This window comes from Pipistrellus hanaki, assembly GCF_964339955.1.
Source record: "Pipistrellus hanaki genome assembly, chromosome: 1".
NCBI lineage: Eukaryota > Metazoa > Chordata > Mammalia > Chiroptera > Vespertilionidae > Pipistrellus > Pipistrellus hanaki.
Genome location: NC_140503.1, coordinates 130,598,267 through 130,621,122, shown reverse-complemented (window position 1 = coordinate 130,621,122; position 22,856 = coordinate 130,598,267). Strand labels below are relative to the sequence as shown.

Genomic DNA, 22,856 nt, shown 5'->3' with positions numbered 1-22,856 from the left:
AAGTCAGGCAAAATTTGCTTCAAAATTAATATTAGCTATATACTAGACAGGGCAGGCTAGGTGATAGTGAGGTGCCAAATCACTTCAAAATCTCAATGGCTTAGCAAATAAATGTTCACAATTACTCACACTCTATAGTTCAGACAGTTGGTGGTGCTCTGTTGCATGGAGTCTCTGCACAGTGCCTGGCAGTGCCATCTCTGCTGCTGCCTCAGGCTTGGTTGTAACAAGAAGCAGAGCTGTAGGGTCTTGAACCAGTGATTAAATGCTCTAGCTCAGAAGAGACAGGTTTTGCTCAGAACCTCTTTTTAAATTTTTTATTTTTAAATCACATTTCACATTTAATATTATTTTGTATTAGAGGCCCAGTGCACGAAAGTTATGCAGTGGGGAGGTCCCCTTAGCCTTGTCTGCACCCTCTCCAATCTGGGACCCTTTAGGAGATGTCTGCAGGGATTGGGCCTACACCATCAGTAGGACATCTCTCTCACAATCCAGGACCACTGACTCCTAACCACTCACCTGCCTGCCTGCCTGATCACTCCTAACAGCCCCTAACTACTGGCTTGATGCCCTTCACTGCTCCCTTGCCAGCCTGATTGCCCCTAAAACCACCTCTGCCTCGGCCCCTGCCACCATGGCTTTGTCCAAAAGGACATCAGGAAGATGTCTGGTCTAATTAGCATATTACTCTTTTATTAGTCTAGATTAGTTTCAGGTATACAACATATCACTTCGACATTCATATGCTTTACAAAGTGTTCCCTCCAACATTTTTACCCACTTGGAACCATTATGGACTGTACTTCTAATGCTACAGTTTATATCCCCGTGACTATTTTGTAACTACCACTTTGTAATTCTTAATCCCGTCATCTTTATACCCACCTCCCCTTACCCCTATGCTCAGAACTTCTTGATAGAACAGGTCTAGGGAGTTGTGGAAATCAAATTCTCGGGAGAGACCAAGATGGTGGCATAGGTAAACACCTGAACTTGCTGCCTTGCAAACTGCAAAACTAAAAGACAAAATGGATATCATCCACTGGAAGGCTGGCGGAGTGGAAATTATACACCTAGAAGGGAAGAGAAAAGCACACTGAGGCTCGGAGGAGGTCCGGAGGTGCAGAAGTGAAGTGTGGAAAAGGACTGGCAATTGAGTTACTGTTGTTTTTCAATCAGAAGGGAGTTACAAGCTCCCAACTGCTCTGAACTCCAGTTTCAAGTGAGACTCTGGGGACCCAGAATCATATGGGAGAAACTGGACTGTCTGGCATCGGCCAGAACATGAGTGTGACTTTCTCCAGAGGTGCTTGCAGTGATCATTGTTCCTGCACAGTTTCATGGGTCACAGAGACCAGGGGACCTCTTCAGGGCAGGGCTGAGGGTCAGCCATTGCTATTTTCTCCACCCTGGTGATTCCCTGAGACCCTGCCCCACCCAATTTACAACTCCACCCAAGCTTTATGCAGAGGTTTTTGCATATGAATGGCCTGACCCTTTGCAATCTGAAACCTAAAGTATTGCAGCTAGGTCTGCGAGACACAGAGCCTCCAAAAGAAGATTCAAGGCTTGAAAGCAATTTGTATTGCTTCACAGCTGGGCCTTATCTGGGCACTTCCAAACCCCAAGCAAAGAGGAGGAATCTGCAGATCTCTCTATAGCTTCTGCTGGGAGGCCTCAGGCAGTGGCTGACTTTTCACCTCCTTGGAGATCCAAGAGCCAGTGTACCCAATGGTCAGAGTGAGACCATACAAATTACAACTCTTCACATCCATAAGAGATACTCAGGGGGCAGACTCTGTAAATGCCAAAGCCCCACTGAAGCAAGTCTTTCCTCATAAGGGTGTCTCCAGCATAGAAGTTCTCCCATCATAGACACAACTGATCCTCACAGCCAATTGGACTGGAGGTCAATTCCTCCCAGTGATACCAACAACAATCAAGGCTTAACTACAACAAGGCTGTGCACACAGCCCAAAAAGGGGTGCACCAAGAGTGTCCACCTCAGATAACTGGAGAAGCTGAGCCACTGGGCCCTATAGGACACCTAGCACACAAAGCCACTCTATCAACTCAGGGAAGCAGTCAAAATGTGGAGACAAAGAAAAGATCACAAATGAAAGAAATGGAGGAAATCAAACTACTGGATATAGAGTTTAAAACCATGGTTATAAGGTTACTCAAGAATCTAGAAACCTCCGAGAAATTCAGTGAAACCCTCAAGGATATGAAAAAAGACCAACTAAAAATTAAGCATACACTGACTGAAATAAAAAATAATATACAGATATTCAACAGTAGACTAGAGGATCCAAGAATTAAGTCAAAGATATGAAATATGAAGAAGCAAAAAATACCCAAATGGAAAAGCAAAAAGAAAAAAGAATCCAAAAATATGAAGATAGTGTAAAGAGCCTCTGGGACAGCTTCAAGCATACAAACATCTGAATTATGGGAGTCTCATGACCCTCTCCAAACCTCCAGCACAGCTTTCAGAAAAGAGCATAATGTGAAATTTAGGAGATATGAATTTGTGGTAAAGAAATCACAAAACAAACAAAACGAAACCAGTCTTTGGTTGAATTTTGATATTTACCCAATGAATTTGTAAATGCATCTTTTCCTAAATGCTCCTAACATAATAAAGAGATTATTAAAAATATATATATATTTTAAAAAGGACAAGTATTACATAACAACAAATTAGATAAGGACAACTTAGGTCTCAGAATCATAGACAATGCTATGGTGAATTCATGGGCAAAAATGTTGATTATTAATTCAGTGGGAGATTTGACCATTGCTCCAAAAAGGTATGAAATTTGTTTTCACATTTTGATGAGGTCAGTCAATTTTGTAATTACAGACTGTGTGATGTTAACGGGAAGCAGAGTGGCAGGGTCTTGAATAAGTGATTAAATGCTCTAGTTCAGAAGGGACAGGTCCCATTGAATGTACTAGATTATGTTTCTCACATTATATCTATATCTGAAAACCCCTAAAATAATTGCATGAAAGATGTGAGTATCTCTTTCAAAATTAGCTCATTGTTTTCTTTTCAGTTTCTTTCTACATAAAGTGGGAGTGGGAAAAAGTCTAAAAGCAGAGTTGAATCTTTTTCTCCCTGTGGAAACATGGAAATCCTTTTTCTGAGAGAGCATAGTCCCATAGACTGAATGTTCAGCCTAGTTAAGTACAAATATGCCTTTAAAAAAGTCTTTGTTATGCTTGCTGAGTGAGGTTATTTTTCTACTTTTAGAGTCCCCAATTTTCACCATATTTTTGTGGTACACACATCTGACACCTATGACTGCATCATTTTTACTGGTGTGTTTTCAAAACTGTCTAGCCGGCAACTGTGTGTTGACTTTTCATTTTTGGGGCACCTGCAGTAGATTCTGAAACTTATTAATAATACGGTGTCAGGAAAATTAGGTGTACTGAATTTTCTTGTGGGTGATCCCATGAATGGGGAGGTGTGAGCACCAGAATCCTGTCCCTGGCTGGGTTACACCACATCAAATGCCCACTTCTTGGCTAGTTCCTTGCTCTTGTGTGCTGGGGTGCCTAAATCATCTAAGAGATTAAGATCTTTATTAAAACTAACAGTCCTAAAAAGCTCTAAATGATCTTAACATTTTCCAGATATTGGCCCTGACTCCCTCCTTCCCCTCCTAATATGGCTAATCTGTCCTTTCTCCTTGGAATTTCCATTTATACTTGTGTGGTGAGGAGACTTGTAGATGGTGCCCCAAAGACAGACTTTCCTAAAGAGGAAACCAATTTAAAGCAGGATGCAAACCTTTGGAGAGAGCAGAGGCTAACTTTTAGGTCTAGTTTTGAACATTTAGACTCTTAAGAACATACCCAAGTGGGATCAGTCAAGTGATTTATTTTCCCAAGTAGTTACCTTTTCACTTGTTACTACATAAAATACCTTGCCGCCTGCCATCAGTTGTGTGGATGTTTGGTTCTGGGACCCACTGTGATGTGCTTAGGGTTGGATGGTGGCTTGGTCTTTTTCCTGGAAGGGTTTCAGATGAGATTTCTATGTCAGATGAGCAGAAGGCAAACTGAGCTCTCTTCACTTGCCTATAAATTGACTCTCAAATGAGGTACAACAGGTACATGACGCTTGTGTTCATGGCAGCGCTCCCTTAAGTGCTTTACGCATGCTGCATTGTTTAAGTCTTCCACAACCCAGGGAAATAGCAGATGAAGCTGGACAGCCAGGCAGAGTCACTTGGCTATTGTGTTAAAGCCAGAGATTTTATTCTGATGGTTTGGAACCTTGTGCTCTGAAACACTGAGCTGTGCCTGCCCTTCAGCCTGGACATTAAGTGTGCATAAACACACACACACACACACACACACACACACACACACTTTATGGGCATAGAAACTACTCAGATTCTTTTTTTGAAAAAAACCAACACATGTTTTTATTGATCTTAGAGAGAGAGGAAGGAAGTGGGGGAGGTAGAGAGAAACATCAATGTGAGAGAGAAACATCAATCATTTGCCTCTTGCACCGCCCCGACCAGGGATCGAACCCACAACCTAAGCATGTGACTGACCAGGAATCAAACCAGCAACCTTTTGCTGAACCAGATCTGCCAACCTCAAATTCTTTCTTGTCCTCTCCACCAGTTGTTTCCCATCCTTTCTCCCCATGTGTTATACGATGTCTGACTGTACCTCCCTGACGGGGCCAAAGGATGGGAGTCCAACTTGGTTGCTTCCCATGTTTTGATCCTGTGTCTTCGGTTCCTCTGTCCCCATGCCCAGCTGCTGTGATCCTTGCACTGGTGCTCTGTTCCTCTGAAGTGAAAACCATCAGCTTATCACAGGACTCTGAGTGTCATTGGCAGTTTTCTCATGTGTAGTTTTGCCTCTTTTCCTAAGAAAAGCTCACATAGTTGGGGTCAATAACTGACATTTGAGTCCCAGGGATGAAATAGCTTAATGTAAAATGACCCCCACTTCTGGGACGCCACTGGGATAAGCAGGGACAGAGGATAGAATGGACAGAAACACACAGAGGGACGAGGGCCAGAACTGGATTTCTGGAACTCTAGGCTTCTCTAATGGCTGTGATAAAAACAAAACACTCGCTGACATAGTGATAAATAGATTCCTGGGCATAATTTTTCCAGGATAGCTAAATGTAATTTCCTGATAAGTCTACAGATAAAGTGGTGGTGTGCATTTCCATCAGGCAAGTCCGAGTCAAAAAGCATTACTCTGGAAATATGGGTTCGATTTTTGGGGGTAGGGTGCTAGGTTATATCAACTTGGGTCCCACAGGCTCTTGCATTCAGGGAGGAAATGAATCAACATTCCTATGAGAGAAATTCAGATTTCTGACGCTTCATGCTGGAGAGGAACTAGTTTCATGTAACTCCGTTATATTCCCTTAAAAAAATAACAACTCTCTTTTATATAGTTGTTGTCTCTCCTAGCCAGGAGGTTGGGTCAGTTTTACATGTTTTCTTTTTTTCTGGAAAGTCTCTCTGGAAGTCTGGGTAGCTGAGATAGCACCAGGACCTCTGTGCTCAGGTGACGGTCCCCTCCTCCCTGGTTTAGTCCTGTAGCTGAGAACTCCGAGCTAGGATTGCGATGGCCAGTCCTATCTGACTTTCATTCGAATGCAGTGTCTGCTTAATATATTCACAAGGCACCTCTTTTCTAGATGCTCTGATGGTCTGAATGGACTTCCAGCAGTTAAAACAACAAAGATTTAATGTCTTTCTTTCTCTTTACACATTAAAAAAATACCTAGCACACAAGAAGGTGCTCTGTAAGATTTTGTTCATTTCAAATGTGTCAGTTCTTCATTTTTTTTTTTTTTATGAGGTAGTGGTTATGGGCTTTCATATCCAACTTTGCAAAGTTAGCCTTATTTCATATTGTAAAACTGTGTACAACCCAAGGTCTGATTACTTAAAGGTGTTTGAGCCGTTTGCTCATTCCATTTTTCACTATAAAGCAGCTTGCAGTCCAGCTTTTAGTAAGGTATTCTTTTTCTGCTTATTATGAAATATCCTGGTCACATAAATAGCTTTCTGTTTTCTAAAGCTGGAGTGCCACTAATGAACGAGGCTGTTTTCTTTTAAATTGTGACATTTTCTTAGTAGCTTTTCAGAGTCTGTTTTCATTACATCATGGGGCAATGCCTCCGACTGGATCATTTGCCGCGGAGGGAGATTGTCAGTTTCCTTGATAAAATGTTTATGGGTTTAAGAAGTTCATGAATCAGCGGTAAATATTTGCTCTGGGTTTATGAGACCTCCACTCATAAACATGGTGTATGTTTATCTATTGCTCATTGAAATGTCTTTAGAGAATCAACCACTTAGGCCCATGCTGGGGAGGACGTGTTACTAAATGACAGACTTCAAAAGGCTGTATTGTGAGGAGCCCTGCATTTTCTATCAGATTTTATTGTTAAAACAACACACTTAAAGTTACCAGTGCTGGGCATAAAGGTTTTTAAAAATATTTCTAGGTCTGACTGTTGGGGTGCTTATTAAAGTTCTTTTTGCATGAATAATTTTATACTTTTTTTTTTTTTTAAACTGTACTTTAAGAATCACCCAACACTGGCCTCTTTATGACCAGAGTTTTGGGATGTAGGAGCAAGAAGGATGTGTGTTATACATTAAGCAATCACGATTTGTCTGCACATTAAGGGGCACAAGTAATCGAGGGACTGAAGGAAAACTCAGTTGCAGTTGTTGGAAAAACCCATTCAGGACTGAACTGAGATTACTGCCTTTATTAATCAGGAGAAATAGCAGCAACTGGATAGACCAATTCATTGGCATGTGCCAGTCTGGGCAGTGGGTCGCAGGGGTGACTGGAAGCTGGAAACCTGGCTGGTGGCTGCAGCTCAGCATCTGATGGCTGCAGGATAGCAGGCTGGGAAAAGTCTAGAGGCAGAATGGTTATGTCACTCCTTAAACCCTCTTTTCCAAACCACCTCCTAGATGCTTTCCTCAAACAGGGTTTTTTTTTTTTTTTAGACAGCAGAGAGTAACACCTTTCTTCAGCCCTGTTCTTAATGAAGCACACTTGGGAGTCCCGATGGTACCTCTTCCTCTCTTGGTTAACTTGAATGAATGAATGAATATCTGGGTGAACACGAAAGTAGCTACAGTCAATCCTTGGTTCTCAAACATCTCCAACCTGGAACAATTTGATTCTTGACCAAGTTGTTCCCAGAAAAAATGTCTCAAACTTTGGTTTTCAACCTGACAACCCTTTCATGCTAATACCTCAATGACAAAAAGCGTCTCTTAGGCAACAAAGCAGAGGATGCTCCTGCCCAGGACCGAGTTTTATGCCCATGTCTGCGCCCTGGTTCTCTCCTTCTTTACAAGCAGGTCTCAGGGGCTGTGCCCCATCTGGTTCGCCTCTCTGAAGGTGGCTGCTGCCTCTAGCCCTGCGTCTTTCTGTTGTCTGATTTGGCTCTGGAGTGTTCAAAGGCTCATCAGTGCAGGAAGACAGAGAGAAGTCAGCCTGAGTCTTCATGTGGAGAAGCTGGTGGTGGTGGTGAATGGAGGTGTCTGATTTGTGAAATGGGCAGAAGAGTGACACAGGAAGGTGCCTCGTAAGACTTCCTTCCTCGAAATCAGATAGCCTGCCTTAGACTCATGCCTCCTTGGATGGACGGTTGTGTGACAGTGATGGGCTCCAGCCTTTCTGGGCCCCTGTCAGGGCCCCCATCATCCCTTCTATGAAATGAGGCTGCAGTATCCATCTGTCAGGGTTCTTCAGATGTAAAGCAATCAGCAGAGAGCTGATGTCCCACTACGGCATGGCTCTTTTGACCTTGCCAAGTTGCTGTGTAGTCACTTTGTGGAGCTGGAAGGTTGAGCTGAGGCTGGACAGGGTGCAAAAAACAAAGTAGGACAAGTTAGCTATCATCAGGTCCTGGGTCACATCACCTGGACTGATAAATCATGCTGCTGTGATGCTCTGGCTAGTGGGTCAAAAAGCAATATTGATAATCCATGTCCAGTGCTATTTGGGGCAAAATAGTTGTGGGCAGAGCTGTTGGGTGACACCTACATGTGACTCTGAATGTGACTGCTTTGCCTTACTGTGTCCAAGTAGCCGGAAACCATCTGGTGTCCTTGTTAGCTGGTGGCTGCAGGACCCTCTGGCTTTTTTCAGGCAACACATTTCTGATAAAAAGACAGTAAGTCCCTGAAGCAGCATTTTGGGGGAGATACAAGGGGAGGGTTTTCTTTTCAGATGGATTTTTATTTTCTTGGACATTTGATTATAAACCTCTTGATGTGAGTGAACTTTGAAAAGAGTTTTAAGTAACTTTGATTCAGAAGACAAAATTGAAGGTAATGGCCTTTCAACTTAGCATGTTCTGACTTTACAAAAAGTATCCTCTTCCATCATTTTCTGAGATTATGCACTGTATCAAAAGAAAATTACCTTTCCAACTTTTAATTTAAAAGTCTTTTGTAGGAATAAGTAGTGATAGATAGCCTCAAGAACAAGGCGTTCTTTTTTAGACTCTTCCTTTGCCTCATCTCCCGGGCCCACCTGCCAGTATTTGTTCTTGGTCCAGTGCGGTAGCCTCCTGCTAGTAGAAGATACACGGTGAAACATTATTGTAAGAAGAGAGAATCTGAACATCTGAAGCTCTTACTTAGCTGCATATATGACAGTCCTTGCTGCTGTATGTTCTTTCCGTAGGATTGTCTTACAAATTGGTTAAAGTAATGGTGACAGCTGATTAGTTCTTTCCATTTGAAATTGTGACATAAACTTACGTTATCTGTAATATCACTTTAAAATTTTTGATTGATTTGAGAGGGAGGGAGGGAGGGAGGGAGGGAGGGAGGGAGGGAGGGAGGGAGGGAGGGAGAGAGAGAGAGAGAGAGAGAGAGAGAGAGAGAGAGAGAGAGAGAGAGAGAGAGAGAGAGAGACATCAATTTGTGGTTCTACTTATTTATGCATTCATTGGTTGATTTCTTGCATGTGCCCTGATGGGGATTGAGCCTGCAACCTTGGCATATTGGGATGACACTGAGATACCTGGCCAGGGCCTATACTGTACTTTAAAATGAATTATTTGGTGTTTTTCAGCTATACAGATTATATCTTACATATAGAATCTTGAATGTTTGGAGAATTACATGATTTGCTTCGGAGCCAAAATAGGGATTGCTTTAAGAGTCATGAACATTTGATTGTATTTCTCCTTGATCCTTGTAAATGGGAAATCCATGTCCTATTGGTTCTACTGGCATACCTTGCCCTGAAAGCTCTGTCACAGCAGCTGGCAGGACAGCGGACCCTGGACTGGGACTCACAGTTGGTCTGTTTCTGTCCCTAGCTTACCAGTGGCCTCACACACTTGAACAATCCTTCTGGGTCTCAATTGTTTTCCTCTTGAAATGACATCAATGCTTTCTAAAGTCCCATATGGCATTAACAGTCGATGCTATTATTCCACAATCCCCAGATGTAGTATGTAGCCAGGGATAAGAGTGCCAGTGCTGTAAGTACATCATGGTACTTACTCAGCACCCCATGGCTTTCTTCACCTTGCCATCAGTCTCCCCAAAGAATGGAGTGTCCACAGTGGCCAGTTCCAGAATGATATACTAATATGCAGCCAGTATGCCGTGAAACAAATCTCATCTCCTTTGCCTAAGAGCACTTAATATTATCTTTGATTTTGTCAGGGTATCCAAACAGAATTTTTTCAGGGTGTCCTCAGTTTATAAAGTCAGCAAACTGAAGCTATGAAAATAATTTGATAATATGTTCCAAAACCATTGAATTAAGGGATTTTCTAGTATTCATTGGGGGCCAGTACCTTTCCATTCTTAACTCTACTATTGATATTTTTGTGTTTGTTTTTTGTTGTTGTTTGGTTTTCGTCTTTCAATAGAAGAAGGTTCAAGCTTGGAGGAAATTGGCTTTAACTGGGGCGAGTACTTGGAAGAAACAGGTGCCAGTGCAGCTCCTCACACATCATTCAAACACGTACGTATCCTTCCTTCTCCTTCTGGTCTGCATTTGGAGGGTGGGAGGGAAGCCTGCAGGACGATGCCAAACCGATTGGAAGATAGGGGATGCAAAAAGAAGGGAAATTCAGCTAAGATTTCTTTGAAATAAAGAAGAAATGGGGAAGTTTGTTTGCTTAGCTGCAGGTGGGTTGGCCTAGCTCTTGTGGCTTATCTCACTTAATACAAGGCTGGGCTCAGGGCAGGTGAGAAACGATGTGTAATTTTAACCTCCTCTGTACCTCAAAATGCTCTTGCACAGGGCCTGAGACAGGTAAGATTGGTATTCCATTGTATAGAGGTATCATAGTTTTCTAATCCACTCATCTATTGATGGATATTTAGTCTGTTTCCAAATCTTAGCTATAGTGAATTGTGCCGCTATGAACATAGGGGTGCATATACCCTTTCTGATTGGTGCTTCTAGTTTCTTGGGATATATTCCTAGAAGTGGAGTTACTGGGTCAAAGGGGAGTTCCATTTTTAGTTTTTTGAGGAAACTCCATACTGATTTCCACAGTGGCTGTACCAGTCTGCATTCCCACCAGCAGTGCACAAGGGTTCCTTTTTCTCAGAATCCTCACCAGCACTTGTCATTTGTTGATTTGTTGATGATAGCCATTCTGACAGGTGTGAGATGGTACCACATTGTCGTTTTGATTTGCATCTCTTGGATAATTAGTGTCTTTGAGCATGTTTTCATGTGCCTCTTGGCCTTCCTTTGTCTTCCTTTGAAAAGATTCTATTTAGGTCCATTGTCCAATTTTTTATTGGATCACTTATCTTCCTTTTATTAAGTTTTATAAACTACCTGTAGATGTTGGAGATTAAACCTTTATCAGCCTTCACATCAGTCATTTGGGGTTCATTTTGCTTGGGACTCTGTGAGCTTCTTGGATTTGTGTGTGTGTGTGTGTGTGTTTGTGTGTGTGTGTGTGTGTGTGTGTGTGTGTGTTTTCTCTATATCAGACAAGTTTTCTGTCATTATTTCTTCAAACAGGTTTTATATTCCTTGCTCAGTTTCCTATTATTCTGGCAACCCTATTATGCGGATGTTGTTTTATTTTGTATTGTCCCTAAGTTCCCTTAGGCTGTCCTCCTGCTTTTTAATTTAATTTAATTTAATTTAATTAATTTAATTATTATTTTTTTTTTTTGGCTGCTCTACTTGGGTATTTTTTTCCATCTTGTCTACTAGCTCACTGATGCGGTCCTCTGCTTCTTATAGTCTACCCTTGATGCTTTCTATTGAGTTTTTTATAGCAGCAATGTTATTTTTCATTTCTTCTTAGTTCTTCATTTCCTCTTAGTATTTACACATATTGTTGAATGTCTTCCATTCTTTTCATCCACCTTATGACTATTTCTCTGAATTCTTTCTCTGACAGGTTGCTTGCCTCCATTTCATTTACTTCCTTTTCTGGTGATGCCTGCTTTTCTTTCATTTTTGGGCTGTTTCTTTGTATACCCATGATCTCTTTTCTCTGGGTGTCTGGTTATGTAGTTCTCTCTCTCCTATGTTCATTTAAAGGCACAAAATACAACACAAGGTACAATGCACAAAGCACTGAACACAAATGTATTCATGATATTAATAATCCCAACTAAAGGTGACCACCAGAGAAAGGCGAATTAAAGGATAGGAGAGAATGGAGAAGAGAAAAAAAAGGGGGTGCAAAAATGAAATTGGGAAAAGGAAAAAAAAGTAAGAGAAAAGAGGGAGAATAAGACAGAATAGGGGAAAAAACTATATATATGGGGAGAAAACTCCAATAGAACAGCCACTAATCCCAAACACATGCCAGCAACAAGTATCTGGAGATGAATGCAAACTACTAACAACAACTAATATCAAGTGAGGCGTGGGAAAACAGAAGAAAAAAACCAAAAACAAAATAAAATAAAAAAAACAGAAAAAGAGAAACAATTTCACAAATAAGCATAAATAATCAATATAATTAACAATCAAGCAAACAACAATAAAAGGACAGAGAAAAATAAATAAAATATATATTTTTTTAATAGTGAAGAAAGAGGAGAGGTGTGTATAGACTTGGAACAGGAGATTGGAAATTAGATATATAAGTAGGGTGAAATTTTAATGGGATAAAAAGAAGGAATAGGGAAAATATAAAGCAGGAATAGAGTAATGAAACAGGACAACGAAAGGGGAAAAGTGAGGAAAGGAGTGATGACATAAAGGTAAAGCTGAGATAGAGTAAAATGATGCTAAAGGAAAGATGAAAATAGAATGTAGAACACTAATTCCAAAGTAAAATAAAATGAAACTTTTTTTAAAAAAAAGGTAAAATAGTACTATTAATAATACTGATTGAAAATAAAAATGTAATAATTAAAAAGGTAAAATAATGTGAGGAAAAAAATTTGTTTCTTAAGTAAAAGATGAAAAAAAGAAAAATGTGCAGTAGTGAAGGTCATTCAGTTCCTTTATTGTTCTTTTTGGCATGCCTGTTTCCCAGTCAGAACAGTATTGGAGTTCCCTGTGTTCCACAGCTCTTCAGTGTTGTAAGCCAGTTCTGATTTTTAAGCAGGCAGTACGTCCTTATTTATTCTATTCCTTTATTTGTGTTTACACAAGAGTCAATTTGTGATTCAACCCCTGGGTGGCAGTGTTTCTGGATTGACCTCTGGGTCTGTAGGTCCTCTCTGGCTAGTGTTTAGATTTTGTTTTCCCCGTGGCACTTAATACCGGTTTGGGGGAATGGGCTGCCCCAGGGGTGGTTCTCTGATCATTATTCCCCACTCCGATCCCCAGGTTCCAGAAAGACAACTTCCCCCTGCAGTCTCTTAGAGTGACCTCAATTGGGTGATCCTATGTATTGGGCTTAGTAATCAGAAGCAAGGATTTAAAGAGAAAACAATAAAAAAATAAAAAATAAATAAAAAAATAAGAGCCAGAGTAAGTTGCAAACCCTGGGGCTGCACGCAAGTCTGTGCAGTCTTTTCCCCCCTTGGTTCTAAGCAGCTGGCACACTTTTAAAAAATTTAGGCTGTCCTTTTGCACCCAGATCAAATGGGTTGCTTTTTAGAGTTCCCTTCTGTTAGCATCTCTGCAGACCCTCTTCCACATTCATGGATCACACCAGCCCCAACAGCCACGCATTTTTCTAGGTGCAGACTTCTCCGTGTCCGCCGGTTCCCGCGGGTGCATTTTTCTCTCCTGCCAGCACCATAGACCTCACCTTATCCCAGGTGAAATCTGACCTTTTTGTGAGGGAATGTTGAATCCGTGAACTTTTGGCACGTGGGGACTGGAGTTCTCGGGCTCGCAGCTGTTCAGTGGGAGCCATAATTGTAGATTCTTCAGGCTTTTCAGGCGTCTGATAGCATCCACTTTGCCCTTTCTTCAAGATGGCGTGGTCTCCGTGTCCTAGTGGGTCCCTCTGGGAAGGAACCCAGCAGCCGTGGGGGCTGCCCAGTCAGGGGAGCCCCATCCAGCAGCCCTCTACAGCCTCCTGGAGTATAGCTGTCCCTCAACTCAAACAAACACTCCTCGTGCGACCACACACTCTCCCTTTGTTTTCTCACTCACACACTATCTTACAGTCTGCCCTCCCATTGGCAGCCATCTTTTAGGATCTAATTTTAAAATCTTCTAATTAAGCCAGTCTGAGAAAGCTAAATATCACATGATCACACTCATTTGTGGAATATAATGAACAACATAAACTGATGAACAAAAATTGAACCAGAGTCATAGAAGCATTGAACAGACTGTCGAACCTAAAAGGGAAGGCAGGGGGTGAGGGTGTAAGAGATAAACTAAAGGCCTTGTACGCATGCATATGAGCATAACCAATGGACACACATAGAGGGCTTGGGGGGAGTGGTAAGGGAAGGTGGTGGTTGGTGGGGGCGGCCAGGGAGAGGTCAATGGGGGAAAAAAGAAGACTTAGGTAATACTTTAAACAATAAAGAATTTAAATTAAAAAAAAATCTATTGATTTTAGAGAGGAAGGGAAAGGGATAGAGGGAGAGAAACATCAATCAGCTGCCTCCTGCATGTTCCCTACTGGGGCACAAGCCCACAACCCAGGCATGTGCCCTGACCCTGGGCTGAACTGTCGACCTAAGACCTAACCGGCAACCTTTTGGTGCATGGAAAGATGCTCAACCAACTGAGCCACACTGGCCAGGGCCGAATTGATATTTTTATTTTGAACGGACACATAATAAAAGTTTTATAGTCTTCCTTAGGCAAATTAGTCAAATGAGAGAAAATATCATAAATATTCAGACGAGATCGGGCGTGTTCAGGGTGGTATGGCCGTAGACGTAAATATCATAAATATTCAGAAAACATTTAGATCAAGCCAAAAAACAAATCATTCTTAACAATGATTTCTTTGAACAATGCAAATAGCTTGTCTCAGGAAATAAAAAATTGAGGTTTTATCAGGTTTTTGCTTTTTTAGAAGAATTTAGCAATATATTGTTTTCAAGGAAAATACTCAATTTCCAAGACCAGTGTTTTTTCTTGCATTATTGTTGCTTTACTGGAAAGGAAAATTTAATTCTGAGAAAACAATTTTTTCACTGGCCTACCCAGAGCAAAGATTCAGCCTGAGTATCATTAGCAAATAGGGGCATTTTTTCAACCTGCTCTTGCCTTTGGCTCTCATGCTGAATTAGGAAGCCAGAACTTTGATTCGTTATTTTACTGGAACATTTCATCCTTTTTGGAGGTGAAATGTTCTTTTGAAAAGAAATTTAAGACCTTATTAAAGTTGCACGAACTTATAAAAGTAGATTACGTTCCCAATTCTCCTTTATACTGACACTCGTAATGCTATAATTGCCAGTTTATTATAAATGTAGTTGTAGCTCTTCAGTGACACCAAGAGGTAAGTAAATATTAAAATATAACAGAGCTTCAACTCGCCCGACTTACAGTTTTTGTATGATCCTGCATAGCTTCTTATGATTCTGGGATGACTTGGCCAGGTTGCTTGAGGCGGTTTAGGTGAGAGATACAACTTTCCTTTTCTTCTTTACTGGTAGGTTATCAGTGCCTCTCAATGCGGAGTAACGCCTGTTCTCTTTAATCCAGTCAGTTCTCCCCCCTCCCTTTCAGTCACAGTAGTTCTGGAAGCAGAGTGTCCCCAGGCCCGTTGTTAAGGAGAAGCATCAAGGACCCCACGAACAAGTTGTCTGTAATTCCACCGTCTTTTAAGCAGCTGCTACTCATAGACATCAGATGCGTTAGCACTGGAATGCCCACAAGGCTGGGAAGCTTTCTTTTGGGGAGTAGGGCTGATAAATATTAATAGACTCTAATCCTTCATTAATAAAAATGAAAACCCATCCACGGCTGTACAGCTCACATAGTGGCCACCAGCCACCTGGAATGGGTGTCGTCCGAATTGGGATGCGCTGTAAGAATAGAATGCACACGGGGTTTTGGAGGCTTCATTGGAAAAGACATGTAAAAATACCTCATTAACCTATTTTATATTGATGACGTCTTGAAATGATGACATTTGAGATAGGTTGGGTTGAATAAAATACATCACTAAAATTAATCTCGCCTGTTTTATCTTCTTTTTTAATGGGGCTGCTAGGAAATTCAGGCTCCCATTCTATTTCTCTTAGAGAGTGCTGTCCTAGGGCGACAGAAATGCCTTTTCGAAGTGCTATGGTTTTAACAGTTCTCTAATGTTCTTGGGTATATGTGTCTAGTAAAATAATAACAGGTTTCCTTGTTTTTTTTTTGGTTCCTTAAGGTTGAAATCAGCATTCAGAGCAACTTCCAGCCTGGGATGAAATTGGAAGTGGCCAATAAGAACAACCCGGACACGTACTGGGTGGCCACTGTCATCACCACCTGCGGGCAGCTGCTGCTTCTGCGCTACTGTGGCTATGGGGAGGACCGGCGGGCCGACTTCTGGTGTGACGTGGTGATAGCAGACCTGCACCCCGTGGGGTGGTGCACGCAGAACAACAAGGTCCTGATGCCCCCGGACGGTAAGCTCCCAGCTGGCCCACGATTCAGAGCCTTTGGGTTTGCGGGCCATCCTTATTCACGGTGTTTGCAGGTATCACCTTGCAGAGATTCCACAGTGGATTCGGCGGGAAACTCTAGCACTTCAAAGATTGCCTCCTGGGTTTCATAAGTTTGATGGTGCCGGCGTGAGAGGGAACTTGGTTGTCAGAACTCTTCCTGAGCCAATCATGGCCTTCAGGAGACAAAAGCTCTGGAGCCTGATTTTGGAGGTAGGAGAGGAGGCTGAGACCGAGGTTTTGTTTTCCATTGCCGATGGATTGTGTTGTATTTCTTTTGCTTTACAGATTTCACATTTTGAACAGTGCTGTAGAGCATCTGTAGGACCTCTCCAAGTTTTAATCTCTCTTGTTGTGGGAGACACTCAGGGTGCAGAAACCAAAGAAGAGACATGCTATAAAACAGTGGCAATTTTTACCCTCAGGGGACATGTGGCAATGTCCGGAAGTACTGTTGTCTATGAGAGGGCAAGGAGGAAGGAACTCTTGGCATCTGGTGGGAGGAGGCTAGGATGCTGCCAAATATCCTACAATGTAGCGGACAGCACCCCAACAAAGAATTATCGAGTTCAAACTCCAATAGTTGAGAAACCCTGCTTAAAAGAGTGGCAGCATATTACAGATGCATTAAAGGAGCTCATATGATCTTGTCAGTGAGAAAAACTGAGTCACCAATATTTGAATCTCAACAACCTACCCTCAATGTTTCATTGTATGATGACAGCAGCAGTTACATTTAAAGGCGTCTGATGCTAATTCTCTAGTGTAATGTCTTCTTAGTACTTGTCTGCCACTTTTAGCTTTGAATGGGTCTTTTTATTTCAAAGTGACATGTGAAGTTTTAGAGCTGAATTCCAAGTTCTTTGTGTCCATCATATTTAGTTGTTTTCACCTTTCAGAGCATTTGAGTTTTATCTTCTTTTTTAAGTTCTAATATATTGTTTTTTTGATAGGTGGGAATGGTCAGTGGTTTTTTACTTCCCCTTTTTATGCATAACAGAAAGCCTGATAAATAGTGGGATCATAATAAATGCAAGGAGTTTGAGTTGCATTAATGGGTATATGTCAGGGTTGAAATTGTTGCCTTGGCCGTAGCTAACACTGTGACCCTTTGTTGTCTTAGGAGAAAGAGAGAAAGGCCCTTCTTGCTTTGGGTCTTCTCACCTGCTCTCTTCTGGGCCTACACCATCTTCTTCCAGCTGGCAGCTTCTCTTATCACTCTCTCAGGCAACTGCGGTCAAGGACTCATGTGCCCTTAACGTTGATCATATTTGTAACTGTGCCTCCCATTGATTTTAAAAAAAAAAATGATATGTAATTCACATACTATAAATTCATCTCTATAAAGCTCAGTGATTTTTAATATAGTCACCAGGGCATGCAGCCATTATCACTGTCCAATTCCAGAGTATTTCCATTATCCCATAAATAAGCCCTGTACCCATTTATAGTCACTCTCACTCTCCCATCCACCCAGGCCCTGGCCCTAAACTACTTTCTGTTTCTGTAGACTTGTTTATTCTGGACATTTCCCATATATGGAATCGCATAGTGTGTGGCCTTTCGTGTTCAGCTTCTTTTACTCAGCATTTCGTATTCAAAGCTCATCCATGCTTAGCACGTATCAGGACTTCATTCCTTTTTATAGCTGAATCATATTCCATCATATGGATAGACCACATTTTGTTTAACCATTTGTCAATTGATGTGCATCTGGGTGCAACTGTTCTTTGAATTGTGTGGTTCTCTAAATAGAAGACTCCCTCTCCCTGTGCCTCCCCACCCCTTTCCGTATTGGTAGTGTCTTTGTATACAGAAGTGAGAGCCTTTATTTCTCATCTCTGTTGAGGGTTACTTCTCAGGTGAGTGCTGGAGAATGGTGTTAATGCATGAGCCTTTATTTTTCACTCTTGTTCTAGTTCTGCAAGGGCAAATAGTTGAACACTACCTGCAATGCCTTTGGTAATGCTTGCTACTTTTAGTCCAAGGCTCAGTTTAAATTGTGCCATTAGTAAGACAATTAATTTGTTTTTACCCTTTTTACAAAATTTTAAGTGTACAGTACATTATTGGTAACTATAAGTAGAATGCTGACAGCAGATTGCTAGAACTTTTTCATCCTGCATGACTGAAACTTTATACCCATTGAACAGTAACTCCCCATTTCCCCTTTCCTAGTCTTGGGTCACCAGCATTCTACTCTGTATATGAGTTTGAAGACTTTAGATGCCTCAAATAAGCATAATCTTACAGTGCTTGTCCTTTTGGGACTGGTGTCTTTCACTTAAGGTAATGTCCTCAAGGTTCATCCATGTAGCATGTGACAGGATTTCCTTTTTAAAGGCTGAATAGTATTCCATTTGGCTTTGAATGCACACAGCCACTAAGGTGAGAAGATATAACATGCAATGATTTAATGTACCTATAATTTATGATCTGTCGTAGAGTAAACCAGTCTTGAATGGGTGAATTATATGGATGGAATATTGGGAAAATAGCAGTTGTAGTTAGAAAATTAGACTAATTCTCATTTGCCCAGTTCTACACGCAAAGGCCACATAGATAGGCCCCTATACTCTCAGGAGAGTACAGTCAGACATGCATTAATTCCAGGCAGGCGATACACACGTGGGGGCACTGTCAGAGGGGAATGCAGGAGGGAACCAGGAGGCAAGCCCCCATTCCTAGCGGCAGCCTTACCTTTCTCTGTTCTTGCTTGTGTCATTCATGTATGACTTACTCTTAAAAGGTTGACACTGTAGTAGCTAAACGTCCTTGGAAAGGATGTGAGATGGCTTCACGTTATAGATTATTTAGTGAATAGTATTAGAGAGAAGTTCTGGGGTACTGAATTTTAACATTCTAAGAGATAATGGGTTCACTTGGTAAACATCCATGCTGTTGCTTGAGAAAGATGGTGTAGCTCATTAATTGATTCTTCTTTCTCACTGGGATGAAAATGCGGCAGCAGTCACAGATTCAGAAACACTGTCAAATTTGTATCCTGCTGACTTCCTACTATCAGGCAAGACACAGACACACTTAACATGACAAATTCAAAATAAAAATAAAAACCCTGTAACGAGGGAAACCATTAATGTGACTGGAAGGTAGGAGGGCTTTTCACAAGGTAACAAGGTATGCTAATTTTGAGAATTTCTCTATGGCTCGTTTTAAGGAACTTAAAAAAAATTTAGTAGGTAATCAATTTGCCTTTGCAAATCTTTAGTGCAGGGAACAAAGTCAGGAAATAGCAGGTTCACGGGGCAAAAGGTTTTATTGATTGCTGCAGGACAGGATAATTATTGCTTTGTGGCTAGACAGCACTTGTTCCACTGGGAATGGCAGACTATTTTTGAAGGAGGATTCTTGTTTCTGTCTTCGAGAGCTCATATCACTGTGAATTCCGCAATTGTACCTGGCTGATCTTTCTGGTGGTTAAACTTGAAAGGCTTCTCAGAATATTAACACGGGTGCAAGCAGTCCATGACACGTAATAGTCTTGTTAGGAGTGCTCTACGGTGATAGGCTTCTTATTGATCCCAGGAACCAGGGCGGGAAAGTGGGCTGTATAAAGAGAGGAACATGGCTGTTGGAGCCAGGGCCTGGGATGCTCCTCTTGCCTCAGCCATTAGCTTAGCTACGTGGGTGGGTCTCCTCTTCATTTTCGTATCTTTAAAATGAGGTTAGAGTATCCTGTAATCTCTCAGGAGCTTCCTAGTCTCACATGCCCTGGGTTGTGATCCTTGTCAAAGAAAGGAGGAGGGAGAAGGTGCTACTTTTCCTACAGTAGGTGTGAGTGTGGAATTTGCTTTGGAATTAGGGTCTATGGAAATCTAGCCCAGGCATCTGTACGAAGCATGGAAGTACAGCTCCTGGGTTACTGTTGGGGATGATGACATCTCAATGGACTGAGGGCTGAACTAGTTTGGGAAGTTACTGTGAGTGCTTGGGTCCAAAGTCACTGGAAATGGATAGCATTTTGCTCATTGGAGATTGTAGACTGAGAAAGATCAGCACAAATAAAGTTGAATCATTCAGTATATGGAGGACAGCTTCAAAATATGGTTGGACCAGAAAAGACCATGGGAACTTGGGGTGAAGGGAGTGTGTTGCCTTGCATGGTCAGACTGAGGTTGCAGTGCTTGAGATCTTTCAAGATGTTTGGGATTGTTCAAAGTTGTCTTACTCTTCTGAAATCATTGCATTGAAAGAGACTCGTTTTACTATTTTTGATGATAGTTTTAACAAACATGTAACCTTCCTTATAGTCCCATATTTTCCTGCATTGCTCCTTGAAATGAACTTAGCCTTTGAATTAACATGAGCCATCATTATTATTTTAAACTAGAGGCCCAGTGCACCAAATTTGTGCACTGGGTGGGGGAGGGGGGATCCCCTCAGCCCCGCCTGCACCCTCTCCAATCCAGGACCCCTCAGGGGATGTCTGTCAGGCCTAAACTGGCAGTCAGACATTCTGCTCACAATCTGGGACTGCTGGCTCCTAACTGCTCACTTGCCTGCCAGCTTGATCACCCCTAACTGCTCGCCTCCAACTGGCCTGATTGCCCCTAACTGTGCCCCTGCCCCCTGCTCCCCACCAGCCTGGTTGCCCCTAACTACCCCTGCTGGCCTGGTCACCCCCAACTGTTCCCCTGCTGGCCTGGTCACCTCTAACTACACACACCCCTGCCCCCACTCCCCTCTCCCCCCGCACCCCCCCTTCCACCCCGCTGGACTGGTTGCCCCCACGCAGTGGTCGCCCCCATGCAGTCTGCTGTTCTGTCATTACTATGAGGGCGTCCTGACCAATTTGCATATTACCCTTTTATTAATATAGACGTTATGAGGAAGGAAACAGTACAGCAGCAGACAGAATGCCCCTAGGAAGGACATGTTTAAAGAGACTGGTTTAGTGGCCAATTGGCTGTTCAAAGAGCAGTGTTCCTGTTCCTGAGCTAATCAGTATTAATCTTTCACATTAAGAGTATTAAGAAACTGCTACATTAAAAGCACACCACTAAGTGCAGCGGAGGATTAGCTCTTATTAGAGCTGCAAAATGTAAAACGTTTGGCTTAGTAAATCAATAAGGCTTGATTTATTCATAAGCACACGCAAAGCTCGCATAGGGCAGCTGACAAATAATTATTGTTTACAGTGATAGTGTAAGGAAGTCATTTAATCCAGTGATCGTTGCACTGCTATTTATTGAGAAGGAGCAGCGATACCTTTTGATGTCTGGAGTGGGGGAGCTCTGGAGGTCTAGCAGGTAGGTACCCCCTGAGGCCCTGAAAGGAATGCTGTCACATTGCAGGTTAATGCATGTGATGGTGCCGTCCCCAGAGCACTCCTCCGCTTCTGCACGGAGAAGTATTTATGTGTGCTTTCTACTGTTGCAGGAAAAGATTGGCATTAGGTGCCTTAGGAATCATATCACTAGTTTTTATTTTCCCCATTATGAAAATTCCTATAATTTGAATTGCAAACTCTGCAGTCTTGCCAGAATGACTCTATTTACCATTCAAACTTGAATCAAAATTACTGGAGTTAGTTATTATATAACTTATTTGAATAAAGGGATGTTTATTCATGAAGTGTTAGGAGAAAGTGTGAATATGGCCTTATGTGATGGGGGTAGATTCCGCCAGGTTCTGAAGCCTGGTCCGAGGGCTGTTTTAGGGACTGCTGTTTTTACTGTAGTTGATTGCAAAGTAAGAGATGATGGCAGGGGTACCCAGGACTGTAAAGTGATCAGATGACAGGATTTATCAATCCATAAACATTGTCTAACGGAGGACTGAGAAGTAGCATTTGCTTGTTATGTAAAATTATCAGTGTTTACTATTCATATTTTATTATTTAAGTGACATTTTAGTAATACTAATGAAACCTACTCAGTCACATTGGTTTCATTTGTGTATTAATAAGAAAATTAAGTACATATGCTAAAATCTTAAAGGGCAAAATAAATCTTAAGCAGAGTTGAGGGAGGCACAGGGATTAAACTCATTAATCATTAGATCATTTAATATAAAGAGAAAAACACATTGTTATATAAGAAAGGTAGGCTGTATTTGATAAGTATGACAGTAAGTAAACTAGAAGTCATCGGCATATATTTTAAAAAGTGAGTTAGTATCCTATTGAGAAAAAGCCATTTTTGACAGTGCTGTGTGAAAGAAGGAATATTCAGGTAGGAAAAGAGTGATCCTTTCTCTCTAGGTACTTAATGGCCTTTTAAAAACACATGATTTTGAGTCCTATGTACAGAATCATTGTGGTAGACCAGAGGGGACTTGGTTTGCCAATGTGTGGGTGTGTTTTAAGTGTGATGACCATATGCTAGTATGCGTTTATGTGTTCATGTCATGTGTTTGTGTGTATGTGTGAGCATACCTGTGCTTGCATACATGCATAAGTGTGTGCATCTGTAGCTGTGAACATGTGTGCGCATTTGTATACATAGATGAGAATATGAGTGTGTTTGTGTATGCATGAAACTGTGAGTGTGTGTTGATCTAAGTAGTATTTTGAAATAATTTTGGTCTTTACCATTTATAAGTCACTTCATTTAAAAGTCTGGGTTATGGTCATCTCTTGAAAACTTAGATGATGCAGACCTGTTGGACCTGTATTCCACAAGGCATCCCTCACTGCATTGCCTGCCTCTGTAGGTGGCCATTAGTTTGCTCTCCACACCTTCTGTTCCCTGCTTGGGCTTCTAATCTGTTCCAGCCCTCAGGGCCTCTGAGCTAACACCTAGAAACAGGAGAGCCACACAGGGGGACCTCGTG

General features: G+C 41.8%; 1 protein-coding gene across 2 annotated transcripts in view; it reads left to right on the top strand.

The window, feature by feature from the left end:
* Window positions 1–22,856, top strand: part of SFMBT2 (Scm like with four mbt domains 2) — a 207,140-nt gene that overhangs the window by 25,629 nt on the left and 158,655 nt on the right. For both annotated transcript variants that reach the window (XM_084869269.1, XM_084869268.1), the window contains exons 3-4: window positions 9,926–10,020; window positions 15,785–16,025. In XM_084869269.1, coding sequence (XP_084725395.1) covers window positions 9,926–10,020; window positions 15,785–16,025 — 336 coding nt within the window. The remainder of the gene's footprint in view (window positions 1–9,925; window positions 10,021–15,784; window positions 16,026–22,856) is intronic.